The 22,416-nt window shown below is 33.4% G+C and overlaps 1 protein-coding gene and 1 non-coding gene across 4 annotated transcripts; one reads left to right on the top strand and one right to left on the bottom strand.

Annotated features, from left to right (window-relative positions):
• The first annotated feature begins 5,621 nt into the window (after positions 1-5,621).
• TRNAE-UUC (transfer RNA glutamic acid (anticodon UUC)) lies at positions 5,622-5,693 on the top strand. Its single transcript has one exon. It is a non-coding gene; the product is annotated as a tRNA-Glu (tRNA).
• A 923-nt stretch (positions 5,694-6,616) lies between these two features.
• LOC109810486 (alpha/beta-Hydrolases superfamily protein) lies at positions 6,617-18,122 on the bottom strand. 3 transcript variants are annotated; one of them, XM_020373965.3, is made up of 7 exons: positions 17,956-18,122; positions 17,763-17,873; positions 17,543-17,681; positions 9,708-9,878; positions 8,852-9,092; positions 8,536-8,627; positions 6,617-7,139 (listed from the first exon to the last, which is right to left on the bottom strand). In XM_020373965.3, the coding sequence occupies exons 1-7, from the start codon at positions 18,041-18,043 to the stop codon at positions 6,866-6,868; spliced, it is 1,116 nt and encodes a 371-aa protein (XP_020229554.1). In that variant the 5' UTR covers positions 18,044-18,122; the 3' UTR covers positions 6,617-6,865. The 3 variants fall into 3 exon arrangements, with proteins under 3 accessions (XP_020229554.1, XP_020229555.1, XP_082931240.1); XM_020373966.3 differs by having other exon boundaries at positions 17,763-17,869; positions 17,956-18,102; XM_083075114.1 differs by lacking the exons at positions 6,617-7,139; positions 8,536-8,627; positions 8,852-9,092; ... (1 more) ...; positions 17,763-17,873; positions 17,956-18,122 and adding an exon at positions 10,158-11,517 and having other exon boundaries at positions 17,543-17,676.
• Positions 18,123-22,416: the final 4,294 nt, after the last annotated feature.

Genomic DNA, 22,416 nt, shown 5'->3' with positions numbered 1-22,416 from the left:
TTATAAAATAATTTTTTTTTATTTATATATATTATTATTTTTATTATTAGATGATGTGAGATCTTTAAAATTATATATAATAAGAATGAAAGTGATAAAATATACAAATTAAACTACAAATGAAAATAGAAAAATAACACAATTTAAGGTGCTTTAACTAGGCCTGAGCATGGGGCGGGTTCGGACGAATTCAGGTTGAAAATATTAAGCCCAATCCAAACCAATCCCAAAAAAAAGTCCATTTTCGACCGTAAACAGTGTTTCGGGTTTGTCGGGTTCGGGTTTTCGAGTCTCGGGTTAATTGGATCGGGTTAGTCGGATTGGGCAATCCATGCATTATTTGGCACAATTTTTCTCTATACTTAATTTTTTTCTCCTTAATTCTCACTTCCTACCACTCAAATCTGCCCCACCAAAGGGCGGAGCTTTACATTTTCATCTCAAAAGAATTCAAAATAGCAACTAACAACCCATATCTCTTCATTTCAAAACAATTCACAACAAACCAAAAACGACAACAATTCTAATCGCTTGGGAAATAAAGAGCGAGAGGAACCTTTTCGAAATGAAGGGAATGTCGAAGTGCGTAGAAACGGCCATGAGGCTACGGGAGAGGAACAGTGTTTGGTTCTATGGCAGACGGAGATGAATGAACCGTGCTAGGGTTCACATGACTACTCTCGCGGCGTTAGGATTTGTAGTTTGCGCGAGCGGCGGTTAGGGTTTCTGAGCAGAAGAGAAGGTTTCGCGGAGCAGGCGGCGCTAGGGTTTTTAGTTTTACTCTCGCGGTGCTACTGTTACCTTTACAAGAATAAATATCATACCTTTTAATTGTTTTGGGTCGGTCGGGTATGGATACCGACGGGTTCGGTCGGGTATGGATACCGACGGGTTCAAATTTTTTAAACCGAACCCGACCAACAAAATTCATTACAAACCGACTCTAACAACCCGAAAAACCAGAAAAACCACCAAAAACCGGCCGAACTAAGAAACTCACCTGCGGAAACTTCAGATTCGGTCAGGACGAAATTTTCTGCTCACGCCTAGCGATGAACATCTCAATGTTCATTATTCATTCTCTCAAATTAAATTACATTTTCTTGAACTAATTTAAAAAATCCTCCATTCATGATGATTCACATCTCACTTTGGATGGTGTTTCCCTCCCCAAGTTTGGTGGCTCTTCCAATCTTAAGAACTACTATACTATATCTAATATAATATAAAAAGAATTAAGAGATTTAATGAGTATATCTCGCAGAATATAATATGCTTATTATTTTTTTTAATATTCCAAACATATTATATATATATATATATATATATATATATATTATGTTTATTATTTTATTATATTACAAACATATACGACGTGATGATTTTTAATTATCATTTAATGAATTTGTTTCTTTCATTCATTGACCATTATTGTAAATTTTAATTGATTGTTTTATCAAATTAAAGAGTCTTTCAAAGTTTGAAAAAAAAATAGTATAAATTATAATATTCATAAATTTTAACAACAGTTTTTCTAACAAATTGTAATATACTTTTTTTAATGATTTGAAAATAAAATTACTTTAAATTTTACATGCAAAATCAGTAAATACTTTATGAAAATCGTTATTTATCAAATAATTATTTGTTGACAGATAAATGTTCAAATAGTTTTTTGTACAGCAATGTTCAAATAGTTATAGAAAAATTAAAAAAAAAATGGCCCCTCCAATTTATTTCTGGATACGTTCCAGATATCATTTGTGACCGTGATATCTCTAATGTTTCCCAAAACTAATTGATTTTTTTTTTAAATTAAGAGGAGTGGATGAAAATGAAAACAATTTTGTAAGGACCCCTTTATTTTGAGTAGAATATATATATATATATATATATATATATATATATATATATATATATATATATATATATATATATATATATATATAAGAGAAGACAAGGAACATTAAATGTGAGAATTGAAATTGTAGAGGGTGCATGCTAGAAATAGCTAAAGGTGGTTTGGAAATCTATCTTTGTAACGAAATAGATTGTAATGTGTATTAACATGCATATCCAATTATCACCTTGAGAAGGTTCTGATAGTGATAGCAGATTCCAGCATTAAACTTTGAAGGCTATTGCTGATGATCATGAGTGGATGAGAATTACAGGCCCCACTACCTCTAATTAATGGTTGCTTTCAGTTCAATGTTGACTTGATAGAGATTATAGATAATTTCACTTTCAAAAATCAAAATCCATGGCTTTAATCAGTTCTAGATGTTGTCTCATCATCTATAATTGCCTATTTTTGGTTTTGTGCTTATCCAAATTCAGTTTTGGTTAAAAACATCCATCATGACTTCAATAATAAAAAAAATAAAAAATAAAAACTGCAGAAAAATTAAGATTATTTTAGTTTAACAAGTAATTTTGAATTTAAGTTATAAAAAATATAACTGCACAAAATTTTATTATCTACAATAATTCTATTCAAGTTGAGCAAAATTATTTTTAGTCAATAAAAGTTACACGTGATACAGAAAAATATATAAAAAAAGAATGAAAAAAAAAAGTAATAAAAGGACACGTTTCTTCGGTTGCAATATACTACTAATATTTAATAAGAAATTTTAGTGTGGCATGTTTTCTTGCTCCTGGGACTGGGATTTAATAATCCGAGATAAAATACATATATGCTGCCTTCTGCCTAACATTAACCATATATTATATTTCAAATGATTATATACATGTTTTGTTATGGAACAGTCAAACAATGTCGGATGCTAAAGAATTTGTCAACAAATTGTTAAGTAGGTAATACAATTTATTATATTATACTATATGCTTTTCATCAAGATTAATATTATTAGCGATAGAAGCTTTCTTGATAATCATGTAGCAACATGTTTTTAGAGGTATTTTAAGATATTATTTTGTTAATTGGTTATTTGAATTTATTGATATTTGTAGTTTTGTTATAAGTCTAAGTGAAACTAATAGTCATTTATCATGATTTATCAAGGGTTTGGTAATAAAATTAGAGCTTTATTTTAAATGAATCTGATTCAGTCTTACATCTAATTCAAAAGAAACTCCAAGTGTATGGTTCAGCGGTAGGACTTAATCTACGCTTAAGCAAGGTTAGGGGTTCAAATCCTATCTTGTGTATGCAGCCGCGTTAAATCTTGAGGCTAACTATCCCATCCTTTGAGGTGTCTCCAACGTAACGAGGAGATTAGTCACTGCTATCGACTCTAAATACTCCAGGGACGAACAAAAAAAATTTGATTCAAAAGAATTGTAGTCTCTTTCACTTGTATTATCTATTGATCATTTTGATAAAAGATTTTACTTCTAGATATTGGTCTTTTACTTTACCTCATATTTTATGGAAAACAAATATATGTATAGATTAATTTGTTAAACATTAATTATATATAATAATTTCTTTCCAAAATAAAATGAATATCTTTTTCAATTAGCTGGACTCTTCATAGAAGATAAAATAAAAATTATTCATTAGATTTTAACTTGATTTTGTTTAATTTTTAAAGGAAAAAAAATACTATATGCTTTTCAATTCGAAGTGTAATTGTGATATTTACTCTTCTCTTACATTTTTTAAATATTTTCTAAACCCATAGAAATTGATAGACAATCTTCTCGAGATAATGCAAGCACTCAAAGCAATTAATGGTTTTTGTCATACACATGAATCTTGAGATTGAACATACAATCATTTGTTTAAAGGAATTAGGCTCCTTCTACTTCAATCAATTAAATTTAAAACGAGTTGATTGTTAACATTGTGTCTCTCATCATTAACTAAATACAATTGGTTCATAAAGTATTAAGCTGATATACTTATCAATATAAAAATACATAATAACAATCTGTATTTGAGACATTATGGACCACAAGTACACTAAAAAGAAGAAATCCAGTCTCGAGAATCTAAATTTCTGAATACATTTTAGTCTTAATAGTAAAAATTTTGGTGGATTCATCTGCCCAATAGGATTAAGGTGTCTTCTTTTATGCTTATCGTCACTCTGGGGTTTGCCTCCCAATAACCCACTTTCGATTTTTCATAAACAATGTATTATATTAATTGTACAGGTAGGGGGGTTCGGCCACCACCAGCCGCCGAATGGCAGAATCAGGAAGCTGAATGTCAATCAGCCACCAGGATCGGCCTATCATCATTTGATACTCTTAATCAAAGATTAGAGGTTAATTAGTCGATTAAGGTGTATTACCTAATACGGTAAATATGTCGTAAGGCCCATGGGGTCCAGGGCCCATAAATGTCAGTATAAATAGTTCAGGACAAAAGGTAACGTGACTGTTCATTAATTATCCTAGATATTCGTGCTTGTCCTGACTTGAACGTTGGAGTGCCTTTTGCATGTACCAACCCCTTCAACAACGTATCGGATCGGAGCCTTCGTTCGGCCTTTGGACTACGAGAAGACTTAGTGTGCCATTTAGACAAGTACATTAATGATCACATGTTAAATTGTACATTTTTTTTATTTTATCAAATATATTTGAACTTTTAAATATTTTAAATAAGTAAAATATAATTTAATAACTAGAGAACACTTATGATATTCTTGGATAAGTAACTTATTACTACATTTATTCCTAGTTAATTCATTTCATGTTCCTAAGATTCAAAGTATTCTTGGTTCTAGAAACTAAACAGATTCAAAGATGTTAAGCTTGTGTAGGAAAAGAAAAGGGAGAATGGAGATAAAGAAAAGTAAGATTCAAATCTAATCAAACGGTTTCGTTGCTTTTTCATTGGTGACCAATCACATTGGAGTGAGCTTTCTGTCCTCATAGTTGTTCCGTCGTTTAAGTCAAATGATTATATTTTACAGTAGTATTACTGTTCAAGAAGATTTGAATTCAAGAAATCATAGAAGGGTGATACCAATTTAACCTAATTGAAAGAAAAAGAAGTGGGGTAGTGGGTCCTTGTGTCTTCTACTTTATTTTGAGTCACGTCTACCAAAGCTCGTATTCGTAGACTCATCATGCTTCCACTAAATACCACTCAATTTCTTTGCCTAATCATGCATATTAATCATACTACCTCACTACTCCTATACATATAAGAAAACGTTATACATATAAAAAAAACTTAGAGTTGGTATATACTAGTAAGAAATAAAGGTAATAGATGAGAAATAAAACATGGCTAGGTGTTTCAGCAAAGTGATAATTCTAAACTAAGTTTCTAAAAATACGTGCATAATAATAAATTTTTCTTGTTTTTGGTAAAGCTAAAACATCTAGAAGTGTGTTGGGGAACACTTTAAGGACATTATTAAGGGCGACAGACTATGATGACTTGAGTAGCTCCCTTGTTTTGCGCAATATTATAGTATGTAGCATAAAATGATTGAATATTGGGGTCACTATAAATTAAAATCTTCATGGTGTGAATAATGAAGTCACTTAGTCAACCATGATGGTCTGAGAGAGAGGGATAGCACTTTCCTTGAGTCTCCAAACAACAGTTTTTCTTTCTTTATTAAAAAAATGTTATGATGTAGAAAGTCATTGTGAATTATTATTATAAATGTAAATGCAATTCTAACATCAATTCCATTGTCGTCCAGCGGTTAGGATATCTGGCTTTCACCCAGGAGACCCGGGTTCGATTCCCGGCAATGGAATTCTTATTTTATTTTTATTTTTTTTTGTGTCCATTTTGTCTGTTACCAAAAGAGTCGGGAATGACAGATTTAGATTAGTTGCAATTATTAATTTAGTTGAAACTGAGCTGTTTCTTTGGTTCAATGCACTGTATTATAAAATTTGACTGTTTAGCACCACTCAATCGAACTCTGTTCCTATGCTATGAAATTGAATCGAACCAAACTAGGAATTTAATTCAGTTAGACCTACTAATTAGTGATAAGAAATAGAAATTCATGAATAGAAATGAGAGTCAAGAGGGAGACAGAGAGACTATTACAAGAGTGATAGATTATTTATCTGCCAAATGGGGAGAATTGTCAGAGTTTCTCCCATAATTAGACTTTGTTGAGTTTGAAGTTATCACATATTAACTTTTCCAAAAATACATTTTTTAACTTTTATATAAATTAACTTATAAATAAAACTAATTTTATTTTTTCTTTTTATTCTCTTCTCTTAAAAATGTTTATAGAGAAATTTATCCAACTAAAAATTTAAGCATGACAAAATATAGAAATAAGTATGAACTTGTACATTCATGTGGAAACTATCTACTTTCGAAGTATGTTATGTTGAATGAATGTTTGTTTGACTGATAAAAAGAAATATACTATCTGTTTTCGAATTTTTGTTTAAATGATAGTGAAAAAAAAATTAATGTGAAATTACAATAACAATTTTTTCTAATTAGAAGTATAATTAGAAAAATAAAAATAAAGCAACATTTTCTTAAACAAAACAGCTCCTCGTTTTGTTTATAACCAGATCTAACAAGCAAGTTTGCACCAAAAAAAATTAAAGAAATGTGAAAGATACGTATATAGCAAGAAATGTAGTGATCGGGAAACAATCAGATTTACTCTGATTCGCTAATGCCTGGAGGAGAAAAGTCACAGTGTAAACATTTAAACTAGTTGATTAACCAAATAGTTTTATGTAAGAAATGAATGCATACATGATCTTGAAAAATGTACAGGTATGCAGAACGGTGATAATAATGTATTCTTGCTATCGTTTTCCTCTATCCCGGCTATCATTTACCCGGTTCTTTGTACAGAACGTATGCTGATAAATACTATTGAACTACTTGAAACTAAAAACTTAATCAAGAACTTGTTTTTGATTGGCTTTACAAAATTATACACGTTCAAACCGTTTGAAGAGTCACTTCAGGAGTGAGGGTGGTCAACCAATCCAATAAAGCCTTGTTCACAAGCTCTGGTGTTTCATCATGTGGACAATGCCCAGCCTGCAAGTTTACAAGAGTTGTTTTTGGATAAAACTCTTTGATTCGATTAGCTTTGGCTGGACCAACCCACGGGTCAAGGTCACCCCAAAGCAGCAACAGTGGGCAAGAGAGTTCACTTAAAACAGCATCTAGAGTGTACTTGCTTTGATTCATCATGAAGCGTGTCATTAACCTGTAGACAACATTGGGCCAAGTAAAAACAAATAAAAAGGAATAATTAGGAAAAGAAACTGATAAGGTTATCAAATCAGGATTCGAATCGTGAATTGGCAAGCTAATTTTTAAATCATAAACCATAATTTGTATGGAATCGTAAGATTCAAAGACAATAAAAAATTACTTCAAATATATAATATAGATGATATATAGTGTTCAGTGCAAAAATTTTAAACTAGAAATAGATAAAAACTTCATCAAAAGTCTTGTAGAACAAAATTATTAGTTATATCTGAGTTAGTGAAATCTTTATTTTAGAAGAATGGAAACGAAGCAAGTAAATAGCTAAATAGATTGGTAACCCAAGTGGGGGCAATAAAGTGATGGGACATGGCTTGTTCTATGCTCGGTTGGGCTGGCAGATGCATAATGCAGGCCTGCCCACTCCAAGTTAGGAGCTGAGCAATGGGATTTTGGCGAAGGCTCGGGTCTCCTTGTTCCTAAAGTCGAAGGCACAGCGTGAGGCTGGCTTTACAGTTAAATACATTATATGCATTAAATGAGTGACAAATTGAATATTAAAATATTCAAATAGGATAAGTTCATAAGTGTTCCTTTAATTCCTTTTTAATTAACAATTTAAGCTTATATGACTTTTCAATTTTTCATAAGAATCGGTGAGTTATAAAAAAAGAAAAAAAAATGAATCGTTGAATCCTATGATTCATATTAATGATATAAAATTGCATAGATTCATTGATGTATTGTAAGATATGAAGTCATTTTAAATTCATCTTATGATAGGAATCAGTAGGTTGCCTAATTGTATTAATCGTAAGATTCTGAGAACTACACAAAACACCACTAAGGCCACAATAAAGGCTGTTTTATTGGTTTAGAGCATCAGCATCCCCTCTGCTTATTTACATTGCTAAAGCTTGAGACAACATGTTTCTACCCATATATACCAAGATGAAACCAAAATAGAAATATGTAGCACATTATTAGGATCCAATTGCAAGGTATGGATAGGAAGTACGGGGATTCTATGTAGGATTTACAAGGTCTCTAGTCTCGCTCTCCAACTATAATGATTAGTTTTTGTGGTGTGGTTCTTTAAAGATTTTTATACCTTTTTACCATGCCTCTCAGGTTGCAAATGTGCAGCACACTTGGTGATGCATTTCAGTGTTTTCCCGAGAGTAATTAAAGGAACCAATGCACAGCCAGCTCATGTGGAATTGGGGGCAGTAGAGCATGGTGGCATGTTTGAATTCAATTGAAAGAGAGTTGAGTCCCACGTTGGATGTATAGAACTCTAGTCAGCCATGGTGTTTAGAAGTCCTTAGACTCTCCAACTACAATGGTTAACTTTTATGGTGTGATTCTCCTGTTTAGGATGGACATGGTACCTGTAATAAACTTCTCCGGCATTTGGATCTTGAGCTGGCCTTGTTATAGATTCCACAAGATAGTCATCCACATTGGAAGAATTTATATACACCTGCACATGCAGTCAAAACATGTATTCATTAAATTAAATAGAAAAGTGTTTGATTGGCAAATCAACTAGTAAGATAATAAAAAACAGAAGAAAGTTACTGAAAGGGGAATAAGCAGCCCCACCAAAGACAAAAAAACCTCCGTCAATATGATTATTAAGATAAAAATATCCTACCATTTTGATAACAGAAGTATGCTTTAATGAAAAGATAGGAAGTAACCTACACTTTTTAGGACTGACAAAATCCGAGCTGGTTGCTTTGCCTGCCAGAATAAAAATCCAAGAACTACACGCTGGAAAATTTCCTTCAAAGGTTTTAGGACAAGCTTTTGTAGAGGTGTTTCTTCAGAAGTTTTACTTTCCCTTTTCCCATCGCCAAATTGTCCCGCAGAATTTAGTAGAGCAACACCATTGACAAGCTCAGGCAACCCAGTCGCTGCAACCAAAGCAGTAAATCCTCCAAGGCTGAAAAATTATCATGATTGAGGATTTGAGACAAATATCATATTTTTTTATTTTTATAGCACACATTGCAAAATTGTCAATGCTATAGATAAAACAAATTTGAATTTGTAATTTACTGCAAATAAATGTTGGTCCTGCAGCTGTGAACTCATCAATTAGGCAACTCAATGGGTGTTTGGAATGAATTTTGAAACATGTTTTGAGTCTCTCTTCATGCCTAAACATTAAAATACGTAGAAGCTAATTGAAGTTGCTTCTCATTGGATGTGGTTTATCACGTCTCCACCGGTTTTCCAAACACACGGTCAGAAGTAAGGAGAAGATAAACATTGCAACAACCAAATTCAACAACATAATACTTGAGACTTTAATTTGCTGAAAATAATTTTGCAAATATTTTTTCTAGTTGATGAAATATCTGTTGCTGAGGGAAACAACATAATCATTGTCGCATGCCTTGAGAGGAAAACCAACTAATGCATGAGACAACAGAGTATGTATTCAGAGTTAGGGGAAAACCATGAATGGAAAACAAACACTGAAACTTGTGGAATGAAGAAAAATCAGGCTTTCAGCCTAACACTGTAACGTTAATTCAGGTAATATAGTTCTTACCTATTTCCAACTAAAACTGTTGGTTCTTTTACTATTTCCTTCACGAAGTCCACCACTTGATCCCTCCAAACCATGGCATCATACTCGATAAGTGCTTTGTCACTCCACCCAAATCCAATCAAGTCTAAGGCGTATACCTTGTGTTTCTTAGCCAATTCTGGAATGTTGTACCTGGAGATATAAACAAAGATATGAGTCATGACTATCTCCACATATGAAGAAATGATCTTACCAGACAGACAATTTGATAAGTGATGTACCAAGGTACCTGCAGAAGAAACACAGAAATGGCAGAGAAACAAAAGAAATATGGCTGAAATGAGAGCCAGGCTCCCCCAAGTCAGAGAAAGGTTCTCTTGACTCCAAATTCTTATTTCCAATTCTGACATAATCCCCCACAAATGATTCCCCAATCCCTATATAACGGAATCACATAACACTCCCTCTCTCTCTTCTAACCGACTCTTCAGCAGAAGACAATTAGGCCCCATACTGTTTGGGCTTTCGGTGATAAGTCTTAAAAGGCTTGTCCCACTTAAAAGGTATATTCCTATCAATACCACCATCTATGAAAGTTGCCTTGTCCTCAAGGCAAAAATTGGGATATTTCTCTTTGATAGAAGCTGCCTTCTCCCAAGAGGCTTCCTCTGCAGGTTGTGATTTCCACAGAATCAGCCATTCTTCAACTAAGTCTCCTTGGTACTTGCTGACCCTGGTAGCTAAAACAGCTTCAGGGCTTAGGGATTCAGATTCAGTAACAACCAGTCCTGGAGGTAGAGTAGTAGTAGCCGACCCACTCTTCACGGACCTTTTAAGTTGCAAAACATGAAAAACTGGGTGAATATGAGCAGAGTTTGGAAGCTGAAGTTTGTAGGCCACCTCTCCCACACGTGACAACACTTGAAAGGGTCCATAGTAACGAGGGGACAACTTGGGATTGATTCTTCGAACAACAGATTGTTGTCTATGAGGACAAGCTTCACAAACACCCAATCTCTCAGAACATAAGTCACATGCCTCCTGTGAGCATCAACATATTTCTTCATTGTCTGTTGAGCCCGATGCAAATGGAATTTGAGTTGGCGAAGAGCCTCGTCACGGTCCATGAGCACTGTTGCTATAGCAGCCACCTGAGTTTCCTCATTCAAAAAACGAAGCATAGTGGGAGGAGAGCATCCATAAACAATCTCAAAGGGTGATTTACCAGTTGTAGAATGAGTTGAAGTATTGTACCAGAATTCTGCCCATGACAGCCACATATACCATTTGGAGGGGTGCTCTGAAGCAAAGCAATGGAGGAAGGTCTCTAAACAACGGTTAACCACCTCGGTCTGACCATCTATTTGAGGGTGGTAAGTGGTGCTCATGCGCAACACCGTTCCCTGAAGGCAAAATAACTCACTCCAGAATTTACTAAGAAAAAGAGGATCCCTATCACTTAAAATAGACTTTGGGAATCCATGTAATTTAGCAACATCCTTGACAAAAGCTTCTGCCACTGTCCGACCTGTGTATGGATGCTTTAAGGCAATGAAATGGGCATATTTAGATAAAAGATCCACTACCACCAAAATCACTTCATGCCCCTGTGATCGAGGTAAGTTGGTAATAAAATCAAGGGAGACATCATCCCAAATGATCTCTGGAATAGGGATAGGTTGGAGTAAACCTTTGGGAGACATTGCCTCATACTTATTGCGTTGACACACATCACATTGGCGTATGCATGCCATAATTGATGCCTTCATTCCTTTCCAAAAGAAAGAAGAAGCTAACCTCTTGTATGTCTTAGTGAATCCAGAGTGTCCCCCTGTAACCGTGTCATGATACTCAGTCAAAAGGGAGGAAATTAAAGTAAACGATTTAGGCAACATTAGGCGACCATTGAAAAATATCAAACCATCCCGAAGCACATAGTGGGGGGTTGAGTTTGGGTCAGATTGCAAGGTTTGGATCAAACGGAGCATTTCTGGATCATTCTGAACTTCTGTTCTGATTTTGGGAAAATCAACCCAAAAAGGGCTTATACTGATAGTATTAATTTCAGGAATTGAATATTTATGAGATAATGCATCAGCAGCCTTATTGTTAGGACCGGGATTGTATATGACCTCAAATTGATACCCCATGAGTTTAGCCAGCCAAAATTGTTGGTCAGTTGCATGGTAGTTGAATCGAGATACACATAATGTATCGGAAAGCTTATTTTTTGAATCGTGAATCGAATCGTATCGTGAATCATAAGATTCATGATCAATAAAAACATAGTGTATATATATGCATACAAGACATATAAAAGCACTCTAAGCACATTTTAATATAAAGAAACAGACAAAATGAAGTCATACATAAATATATAGTAATATATAAGCTTCAAAATACAAACAAAGATAGAATTATACAAATAATAACAGTCTCAAAGCCAAAAGAAATGACTGTACAGTTCAACAACAAAGCCTCCAAAAAAATCATTGTTGTTGCTAAATATATACATATACAAGGGACTGTTTGCTACTCTAATCAGCAATATAGCCACCCAAAAAAAATATTAGTGTTGTTGCTGCATAAACTCAGCAACAAGTGGACCACTAACACGAAGAACAGCAACCCAAACAGCCATCCAAACGAAGCTGCGAACCTGGACGAGACAAAGGGACCACTAAAAGTGAAACCCACTAAGTGGGTCATGTACAGGAATGGGTATCGGCATTTTCTGTCTCAGTTTCGTCTTTTTTTATTTAAAAAAAACATTTTTTTTAGGGTTTTCAGAACCGGGTCGCGCATGACCCGACCCGGTTTCGGACGCGACCCATTTCTTCCCAGAATCGTGCGAGACCTTCCAGAATCGCGATTTTCCGATTCTAAACCCGATACAAACGATTCGAAAACGATTCAGGATCAAAAACGATACACCATGCGATTCGAATCGCTGAAGCACGGAATCGTATCGTATCGTACGATACGAATCGCGATTCCTACGATACTTACTACCATGGTCAGTTGTGGTGAGACGTTGCTGAAGGAGTTGTTTCAAACTTCGGTGGTCTGCGTAAACTTTGAAGCTCCTCCCCAAAAGATAATGCCGTCAGTGATGAACAGAGAGTGCCAGAGCCATAATTTCCTTCTCATACACAGATTTTGACATAGTGCATGGTGAAAGAGCCTTACTAAAATAAGCTATGGGTTGCTTATCTTGCATCAAGACTGCTCCGAGACCATGACCAGAAGCATCACACTCAATGAAGAACTCCTTAGTGAAATCCGGCAACGCCAAAGTTGGAAAAGAGGATAATCGTTGCTTGAGGCATTCAAAAGCATTCACCTGAGTCGGACCCCAAAAGAAACCCTCCTTCTTAGTAGTTTCAGTTAATGGTTGGGCCAACTTGCCATAATCCTTAATGAAACATCGATAATATCCAGTGAGACCTAGAAAACCATGCACATCCTTCACATTGAGCAGGGTAGGCCAATCCATCACAACCTTCACCTTAGATGGGTCCATCTCAACGCCTCTCCCATAAATTACATGTCCTAAATAGTCAACAGAGCAAAAACCAAAGGAACATTTCTTGTGATTTGCCACAAATTGATGGGAAGATAACAAGCTCAGCACATCATGGAGGTGGGAAATGTAAGACTGCCAATCTAGACTATAAATCAGAATGTCGTCAACGAAGACTAGAACGCACCGACGAAGAAGAGGGCGGAAGACCGAATTCATGGTGGATTGGAACGTTGAAGGGGCATTGACCAACCCAAACGGCATGACCAAATATTCATAATGACCCTCATGGGTCCTAAAGGCAGTCTTATGGATATCCGTCTCTTGCATTCGAATTTGATGAAAACCCAAGTTAAGATCAATCTTCGAGAAGAATTGAGACCCATGTAATTCATCGATTAACTCATTAATTGTTGGTATCGAGTATTTGTCCAACACTGTCACCTTGTTCAAAACTCTATAGTCCACGCACATACGCCAAGAATCATCTTTCTTTTCAACTAATATAACTGGACTAGAAAAAGGGCTCAATGAATGACGGATTAATCCTTCGGACATCAATTCTCCCACTTGTCTTTCAATCTCATCCTTATGATGATAGGCATATCTGTAAGGTCTGACACTAACTGGTTTGGAACCTGGTAACAGTGTAATAGAGTGGTCGTGAGTACGTTGTGGTGGTAGTTCCTTTCTTGTTGCAAAAACAGAGGCATGTTGCTCTAAAACGTGTTGCCACGCAGGATCATCAGCAAGGGAGAGGACTTGGGAGTTCACTTGATAGAGAGTAATATCCTCCATCGCGACCCCATGTAGCAAGCCTTGCAGAGCCAGAGAACGATGGATGTCCTTAAAGTGATGACCATTCAATGTGATCAATTGGCCATTGTCCTCAAAACTAATCGTCTTCTTTTGCCAATCCATTGTTGTTCGTCCAAATTTCTCGAGCCATTCCACTCCCAAAACAATATCCACGCCACCCAAGTCTAATACATATGCGTCCATCATAATTGTGTAGCGACCCAACTTCACACGTTCTCTACAAATTCCTTGAGACGAACACGAACTCCCATTACCAAGTCCAACAGAAAATGCCTTTGTCTGCATGACCTCCAAATTCAAAGAACTCACCAATTCCCGTGCCATAAAATTGTGACTCGCACCATTATCAACCAAGAGAAGGATGGGGTATCCAGCCAACATCCCTTCTAACTTGATGGTTTTGGATCGTGCCAACTCTCCTGGATCCAAGGCGTAGTAATCCAAAACTTGACAGGCCATGTCTTGAACATCTATGTTCGGTTGATCCTCACGGATGGTTGATGAATCGGGGCTAGGCACAACCTCATCCTCTTCACCTTCCCAAATAAGAAGACGCAAGTGACGATCTGGACAGACATGGGTTGGACCCCACTTACCACCGCACTTGAAACAGAGGCCTTTATTTATGCGTTCCATTAATTCTGGATAGGAGAGGTTACGAGTATTGGACCGAGAAGAGGTTGGGCCAGGAGGATTGGGTCTAGATCTAGAACCTCTATTATGTGATTCATTAGAGCCACTTGCAGATTAGGCTCTACTAATAGGCCCATTAACGGAGGAACAAGAACTTGACTTACTTTACAGAGTGGGTTGTCTCCATCCTGAAGTGCTCCCATGAGTGGTGACTCGATCCAATTTTCATTCAATCAAACGAGCAACTGATATTAGACGATGACGATTGGGAGGTTCAAACGTCAACACTTCCAAGCGTATATCCTCACGTAAACCCCTGAGGAAAAACCCCATATATTGCTCCTCAGTGAGAGGGGAAATTTGTGCCGTGAGGACCTCAAAAGCTTCTACATATTCATTAATGGTGGCTGTTTGGTGAAGCAACTTGAGTGTGCGTTTGAAGGTGGCCCAAGTCAAATGAGGATCGAAATCACTCAATACCTTGAACCAATGCCACGTCATCCCGTCCATGGAGATTTGAGCAAGCTGGATTTGCATGTCCAGTGGGGTATTCTGAACCGCAAAGTAGGTTTCAGCCTTCGCGAGCCAACCGACAGGGTCCTCGCCGTTGAACGAAGGGAGTTCGACAGGTTTGGATGATAAACAGTAATCGAGGGTCATCGAAGAGCCTGCTGGTGAGGAAAAGATCGCAGTAGAATGGGTTGTTGCGTTTCCAGTGGAGGAAAATCGCGGCATCGTTTCACGCATCTCTGTGCACATGGCAGCCACAGATTTAGACAACTCAGTGATAGTTGTAAGAAGAGAGCTCAGTTGGGATGATTGCTCTTTCAAGAGCTGTTCATGGGATTTAACAATGGATTCAATACAAGCAATCTTGGACTCGGCATTTTCGATGCGTGACGCCATTCTCGTTTGCATACGATATATGGAAATCTCTCAATGAAAGCACCAATGATACGTGATGTACCAAGGTACCTGTAGAAGAAACAGAGAAATGGCAGAGAAACAAAAGAAATATGGCTGAAATGAGAGCTAGGCTCCCCCAAGTCAAAGAAAGGTTCTCTTGACTCCAAATTCTTATTTCCAATTCTGACATAATCCCCCATAACCAATCCCTATATAACGGAATCACATAACACTCCCTCTCTCTCTTCTAACCGACTCTTCAGCAAAAGACAATTAGGCCCCATACTATTTGGGCTTTCAGTGATAAGTCTTAAAAGGCTTGTCCCACTTAGAAGGTATATTCCTATCACAATTGCAGCCACCAACACCAACAAAGATTGGATTCTAATCAAAATTGTATACACCACAAAAGACAGAACAGAACCACTCATGCTTCTTATCTTACAAGAAGGAGCTATAGTGACATTAACATCTTGTTGTAGCACATTACATGCTATATATTGATGAGGTTAAAATAAAAACAACTGATCTAAACACCTCATAAAAATGAACACACTTTTTTTTTCTTTCTTTTTGCTTATCTTCAGGTATTTTTCATTTTACTCAAGTATAATTTAAGCAATTAAACAAGGAAACAAGAAAGGCATAACATTTCGTCATGGTTGAAAAGTGAAAACTAAGCCACCAAAGAAAGAAAACACATTTTTAATCCCTACAGCTTATCTCAATTTTAATTATGGTTTCTATACCTTAAAAGGGTGTTTTTTTCCACATACTTCCATTCCATTTAGATTTTGATCCCTGTCAGCATTAATATGACACCAAATCTACCCTTAAAGACAACCATCACGACTAATGTCTGCAAAACTATAAGTATCAACATTTTAACGGAATTAAAGTAAATTGACCAAAACCTAAACCGTATACAAATGAAAGTATAAGGACCCAAAACCTAGGCCAAAAACTAAAGTTTTGATTGGAATGCTAACCACACATCTTCTAACACACTCCTTTCTTTTTAAAAGTTGTTTAAGGTTATTATATTTATACACAAACCAAGAAACGTAATAAATTTTTCTATTTTCCATACAATGATTTTAATGTTTTTGATTGTGCACTCTTTTATTTTGTTCCATAATAAATACATGTTAGTTGTAAGTGTAAATTAATTAAGAATTAGGTGATATGTAAGGGTATAATTGACAAGACAGTAATTAATGTAGTCTTGAACTTTGAAAACGACAAATAAATTAAAACAAAATTTTACTAAAAAATTGACAATTAAGAAGGAATGGAGGTAGTGTTAGTATGGAGGTAGTATGGTTGGTGTTGTTTTGTTCTCCAATCAAAATTAGAGTTTTACCTCATAATTATGCATTGCATTTAATATAGATCTCATTAATATACATTTATACATACTAACAAAGTAAGACTTCAACTTTGATTCAAGAATAACATCAACTGCACTCAAGGAACTTTACCCAAGTTTTGTCCTTATTAAAAATACGAAATTAAAGTTTGAGTTGTTAAATAAGAAGGGAAATCTACACTATTTTGTGATTTCTAATAAATTTCAGCTAAATAATATAGTTCAATTTCTTAACGGAGGTCTCAAGTATGTGTTTGGGCCCAACTCAACACTACATATAAGGTGAGAATTGTTCTAACTTATATACTTTATTTTGACTATATCACTAGTTGATGTAGGATCCATAACACACACCTAATACTAATCATCTCGAATGTGAAATTCGCTAGACTACACGTCTGAAGGTGATTCCATAGTGAATGACACCATAAGTCCAATGACAATTGATACCATCTAAAAAATTGAGTTTTGTCACCCTTCAAAACTTATCTCTAATTGACGTGAGATCTCCAACGTAAAGTGCAAGAGTGAAAGTATAACTAGTATTTCTCAAACGAAGGCAAACTATTGGGATAAAAGAGAAATGATGCAAAAAGAAAACCAAACCTCCAGTGGAATGCAGAGGCCCCAAAACCATGAATAAGTACAAGGGGAGAGCCTTCTCCTTGCACAACGTAGTGAATTTTATGACCCCTCCATGTCCAATAATTGTACCCTTCCGGTTTGTATGGTAATCTCTCAAAACCTGAAACCAAATCAAATTCCTTCCATGAGCATTAATAAACCCACATTTGACAGAGTTGAGCGTGGGACAGCGTTCACTAACCTTTGGAAGACGACTCTGCTTCGGCGGTGAGAGTAGAAGCGGCGACGGAAACGCCGGAAGCCACAATTCCCTTAACCGCGAAAGCCCTTCTGCTCATTTCGCACTTGCTTCCTTCAAACAACACCAAAACTCAGCAACGAAAGGTACTAAAAAATAGCAAAGAGAGAGAGAGAGATAGGTGGAAGTGGTTTACGTTGATAGAGAGGGAGTGGAGCAACGAGGGTGGTTTTAGTGAGTTGTGAGCGGAATGAGGGGGAGAGAGCGCATGTAGAAGAAGCCATTGAATTAGATTATCGACGCAAAGCAGTTCAAACAAAGTGAAGTTTTGAGGAGTTTTGTGTGGTGAGTGGTGTTTGGAACTTGTGGCAAACTCCAAGCCAGAAGTGCCCATCATCTCATATGATATTTCTTTCATCTACTTGATCGTACTTTTTGTCTCACGTTTTTTAGAATTTTATTATTTAATTTTGGATTTATATATTTCCTTATTTTTAAAGTTTTGTATATATATTATTTTATTTTATTAGTTATTCGGATGCGAATCCCTTGATCCAATGCTTATAAGTTTAATTTAGGGGTGAGCAACGGGTGGGTTTGGTCGGGTTCGGGTGAAAAATGTCCAACCCGTTGTAAACCGACTTTGAAAAAATGTGACCCATATCCGACCGACTGAGCTTTCGATTTGAGGCGGTTCGGGTTGAAACGGGTTCGGTTTTAAGCGGGTGGGTATAATCGGGTTTGAATTTTTTTATAGACCAATTTATCTTAACGAAGATGAAGCTTAAAACGATAAAAAATATTTTTAAAATAGTGTATAAAAATAGAATGAAGGTGACAATAGATGGTGTAAATAGATTCGTAGTTGAAACATTTACAAACTAAAGAAGCAAAAATAAAAGATAACAAAATTCATAGTTGTTACATGGAAAAGAAATATAAAGTTAGATTACAAAACCATAAGAAATCACAGTCACACAAAATGTACTCAAAATGGAGATAAGACGATGGAAAAGAAAGACAAAGAAAGAAGCAAAAAGATAACTCTAAAAATGGACTAGTGTGTTGAGAAGTTGAATGAGGAAGGAGAAGACAAAATAAATATCTAAGTTATGAGAAAAAGGAAAAAAATAAGTTACATATTGATGGCTATATTATACTTGAAATAAAGACTTTTAAATTTGGACCATTGTTGTTTAGTTATACAAAAATAATAAAAATTTAAACTTATCTCATTTTCGGTTGGGTTCGATTTTTAGCGGGTTTAAAAATTCAAAACCGAACCCGCCCAATATAACCCGTATAAAATCAAAATTTTAACCCGATTTACCCATAAGACCCGCCCGAACCCACCCAAAAACTATATTTTTTTTCGGATTTTTCGGGTTCGGTTCGGGTGTCGGTTTAATGCTCACCCCTAGTTTAATTATCGTTTTTGTTAAATAATATTTAATAAATAAAAATTATGTCTTACAAGTTTATATTAATTTTTAGTTGCCAATTTTAGAACATTGTGAATTTCATATCTATAAACAATAAGATGTTATCTCTAGATAAAAATATATTGGGCCGAATTAGATTTTTCTGGGTCTGAATCTAACTTGCTTTAGTATAAATGATTTGAGTTTCACATGTTTATGTGTTATAGGTTTTTTAAAAGGTTGCATCATGACCTATATAAAAATCTAGCATGACCTACCAACTCTTTTAAAAGTCTATTTTGTAATAAGTTAACACTAATGTAGAAGTAAAAATATGTTAAGTCCTATATATTTTAATGGAATGTAACTTGTTTATTATGATATAAGTATACTTTTAAAGTTTAACATGATATTCATAATATATTTTAATCATATTTTCTAGTCTAACATAACTTATTTAAAATATATTTTTGATTAAATTATACTTTTGATCTTGTTTCTTGTTTATTAGATTATATTCATTTTACTTGTTTACCTTTTAAATGGTTCATTTTAGTTATTTATCTCTTAAATTTAAATTAATTTATTTCTTTTGAAACAATGCTTATTTTCTATTTTAAGATAATTTTGAATTATTTTTACCGATTAAAGACTTAAAACTTGACTGATTAGATTCATTTATATAAAAACTATTGAATACAACTGAAATTTAAACATAAAAGTGATATGAACATTGTGAAAATCAAAGAAAGTAATCAAAAAATTAAAAACATCTAATTTCATATTATTTCCTAATTGTTTGTAGGATATATTTTTACATGATTTTTGCTATATTTATATAATCCTTTTAGATTTGAATGTTAATTGAATTTTATAGTTTTTATATAGAAAATTTTAATGTATAAGTTTCACGTTTTAAATCAGTTAAAAAATAATTCAAAATCGTGTCATAAAGTTAAAAATTATTGTTATTTTAAAATAATCAAATCAATCCAAATATAAAATATAAATAATCAAAATGAACATTTTGATAAATAAAGGACTAAAATGAATATATAAAAAAAAAATGACCAAAAATATAATTTAGTCTATATTTTATAATGAGATCTCTAAATACCACATAAATTTATCGATGAATAAACTTATTTTTACTTTTTATATAAGTTAACATCTTAAATTTTTATAAAGATAAATAAATGTATAATTTACCACTAAGTTTGTCTTAGTAGTGAGGGTTGAGGTAGTATGCATAAGACTTTAAGTTCGAACCCTAGTCTTAAGATAAAAAAGTGTATAATTTTAACACTTTATAACAATTTTGATATAATAATAAATATTTATTTATTTCATTTAAATAAGCTTTTAAATGACCTAAAGTCTAATATTTTTAATTAAATAGGTTTTACTAAAAGTTTTAATCTAGTCTATTCTCTAAAAAAGTCTGACTTGTCTTAAGTTTAACGTAGGTCGGACCATAGGTCCTTGTCGAGCTATCATTTATTTTAACACATATTTAATCTTTTTGACTCTTATTATATGTTAGAAGAAAGTAATAGAGACACTTAATGATTTTTATAAAATTTTAATTTTGTTTTCCAATTTTTATCCTCATGTGCTACTAGTTATTGGATAATGAGAAGAGAAATTTAGAAATAAATGTTCTTTGTCTCACTTAAGCTTTTTAATTATCATTTATCAAATTATTTTATTAGTATTGGTTAAAAGCTTTGACATTGAATGATATCTTCATCTTTTCTGGAAAAATTTAATATAAATAAGAAAAATAAAATTGATACATTATAATTTTATTTTATAAATTTAATTAAATTAATTAACATAACTATTTATATTAGATGTGATTTAGTTAAACCCTAAACCATAAACTTGCATACGTAATAAATTATGTCACGTCATAATTTTTTATATGATATTTTATTAATTTTTATCAGTAATTAATGTGTTATATAAATAATTAATAATTATTAATGATAATATAAAAGTTTGAAAATTTGGTATTAAAATTTAAAATCACGAAAAAGTTTTACCACCTCTTCGTGATGTCCCAGATGAATCGCCTTATTAGAATTGTTAAACTGGATATTCCATCACAGTTCATCACTCACAAATTGAATAATAAACAAAATAATTTAACTTGATTCACTTTTTAAAAAATTAAAATTAAAATAATTTAGTTTAACTCATCATAAATTAATAAATTAAATGAGATGACTTATTTAAATTAAAAAAATAAAAAAGATGTAAAAAAAACCACAATCAATTTAATAATTATAATATTAAATAATATTAAAATTGTTATATAAAATATTAATAAATTATATTAAATTGATATTAATTATTATAATTTTATAATTAATTTGTACAACATTTAGTTAATAATATTAATTTATAATTATATATATTAACATTTAAATTTTTTTTAAAAATTATATTAGATAAACTAAGATGATTTACCATAAATTGACTCACCAAATCAAATATAATTAAAATAGACAAAATCTTTCACACCCAAACTAACTTAAACTCACAGTAAATCGAATTGATTCACATGAGCTTGCCTTTTACTATCCTCAATATCCTGAATGGGCCATAAAAATTATATCCCACGTATTTAAAATTGTAAAATACCAGTTACATATGTAATTATTCTCTTTTTTTTTTAATTTTATTTATCCGATATATTCTTTTTAAACATTTATCCAATCTATTTAGGAAAATGCTAATTAATGTATCTACGCATTCTTTTTTTATTTATTCCATTTTTTTCATTTCTACTTTTGATTCCTTACAAATTAAAGAATTGAAAGTATATATTTTAATATAAATTTATAGATTAAATATTTTATAAGTTATTTTAAAATAAATGAATTTTAACTTTAGTGTTCGTAAAAAAATTTCTTTGATTTTCATCTTTTATAAATTTGTGAACATTATGAAGTTAGCGGAAAAACACATAGAAGGGGAGTTGAATATGTGTGTGTACGGAGGAATTTTCAAATCATTTTCGTAAGAGTAATGTTCTTCGTCCAATGCATTTTTAAACGTTAAACTGTTATGCAGAATTTGTTTAACATAAAGTCAATGTGTTTGAAAGGTTTATCGTATGCTAAGGAAAATGTTTCAGAATGATAAATATTGAAGTTCTTACATTTTCCTTTTTAAAATAGTTTCGTTTAAGGACAAGCAGTAGATAAAGCTTTTCAGTATAATATATCTAT

The sequence above is a fragment of the Cajanus cajan genome, chromosome 5, assembly GCF_000230855.2.
Source record: "Cajanus cajan strain Asha chromosome 5, NIPB_CcT2T_4, whole genome shotgun sequence".
NCBI classification, from domain to species: domain Eukaryota; kingdom Viridiplantae; phylum Streptophyta; class Magnoliopsida; order Fabales; family Fabaceae; genus Cajanus; species Cajanus cajan.
This window is presented reverse-complemented; position numbering and strand designations above follow the sequence as displayed.

What these genes read in the sequence shown, in the direction of transcription:
- LOC109810486 (XM_020373965.3), bottom strand. Translation starts at nt 18,043, where the DNA reads ATGGCTTCTTCTACATGCGCTCTCTCCCCCTCATTCCGCTCACAACTC. An exon ending in TTTTGTCAGTCCTAAAAAGT is followed by an intron (nt 8,628 to 8,851) that starts GTAGGTTACTTC and finishes CTGCATGTGCAG; the next exon opens with GTGTATATAAATTCTTCCAA. An exon ending in GCCGGAGAAGTTTATTACAG is followed by an intron (nt 7,140 to 8,535) that starts GTACCATGTCCA and finishes TGTTGTCTACAG; the next exon opens with GTTAATGACACGCTTCATGA.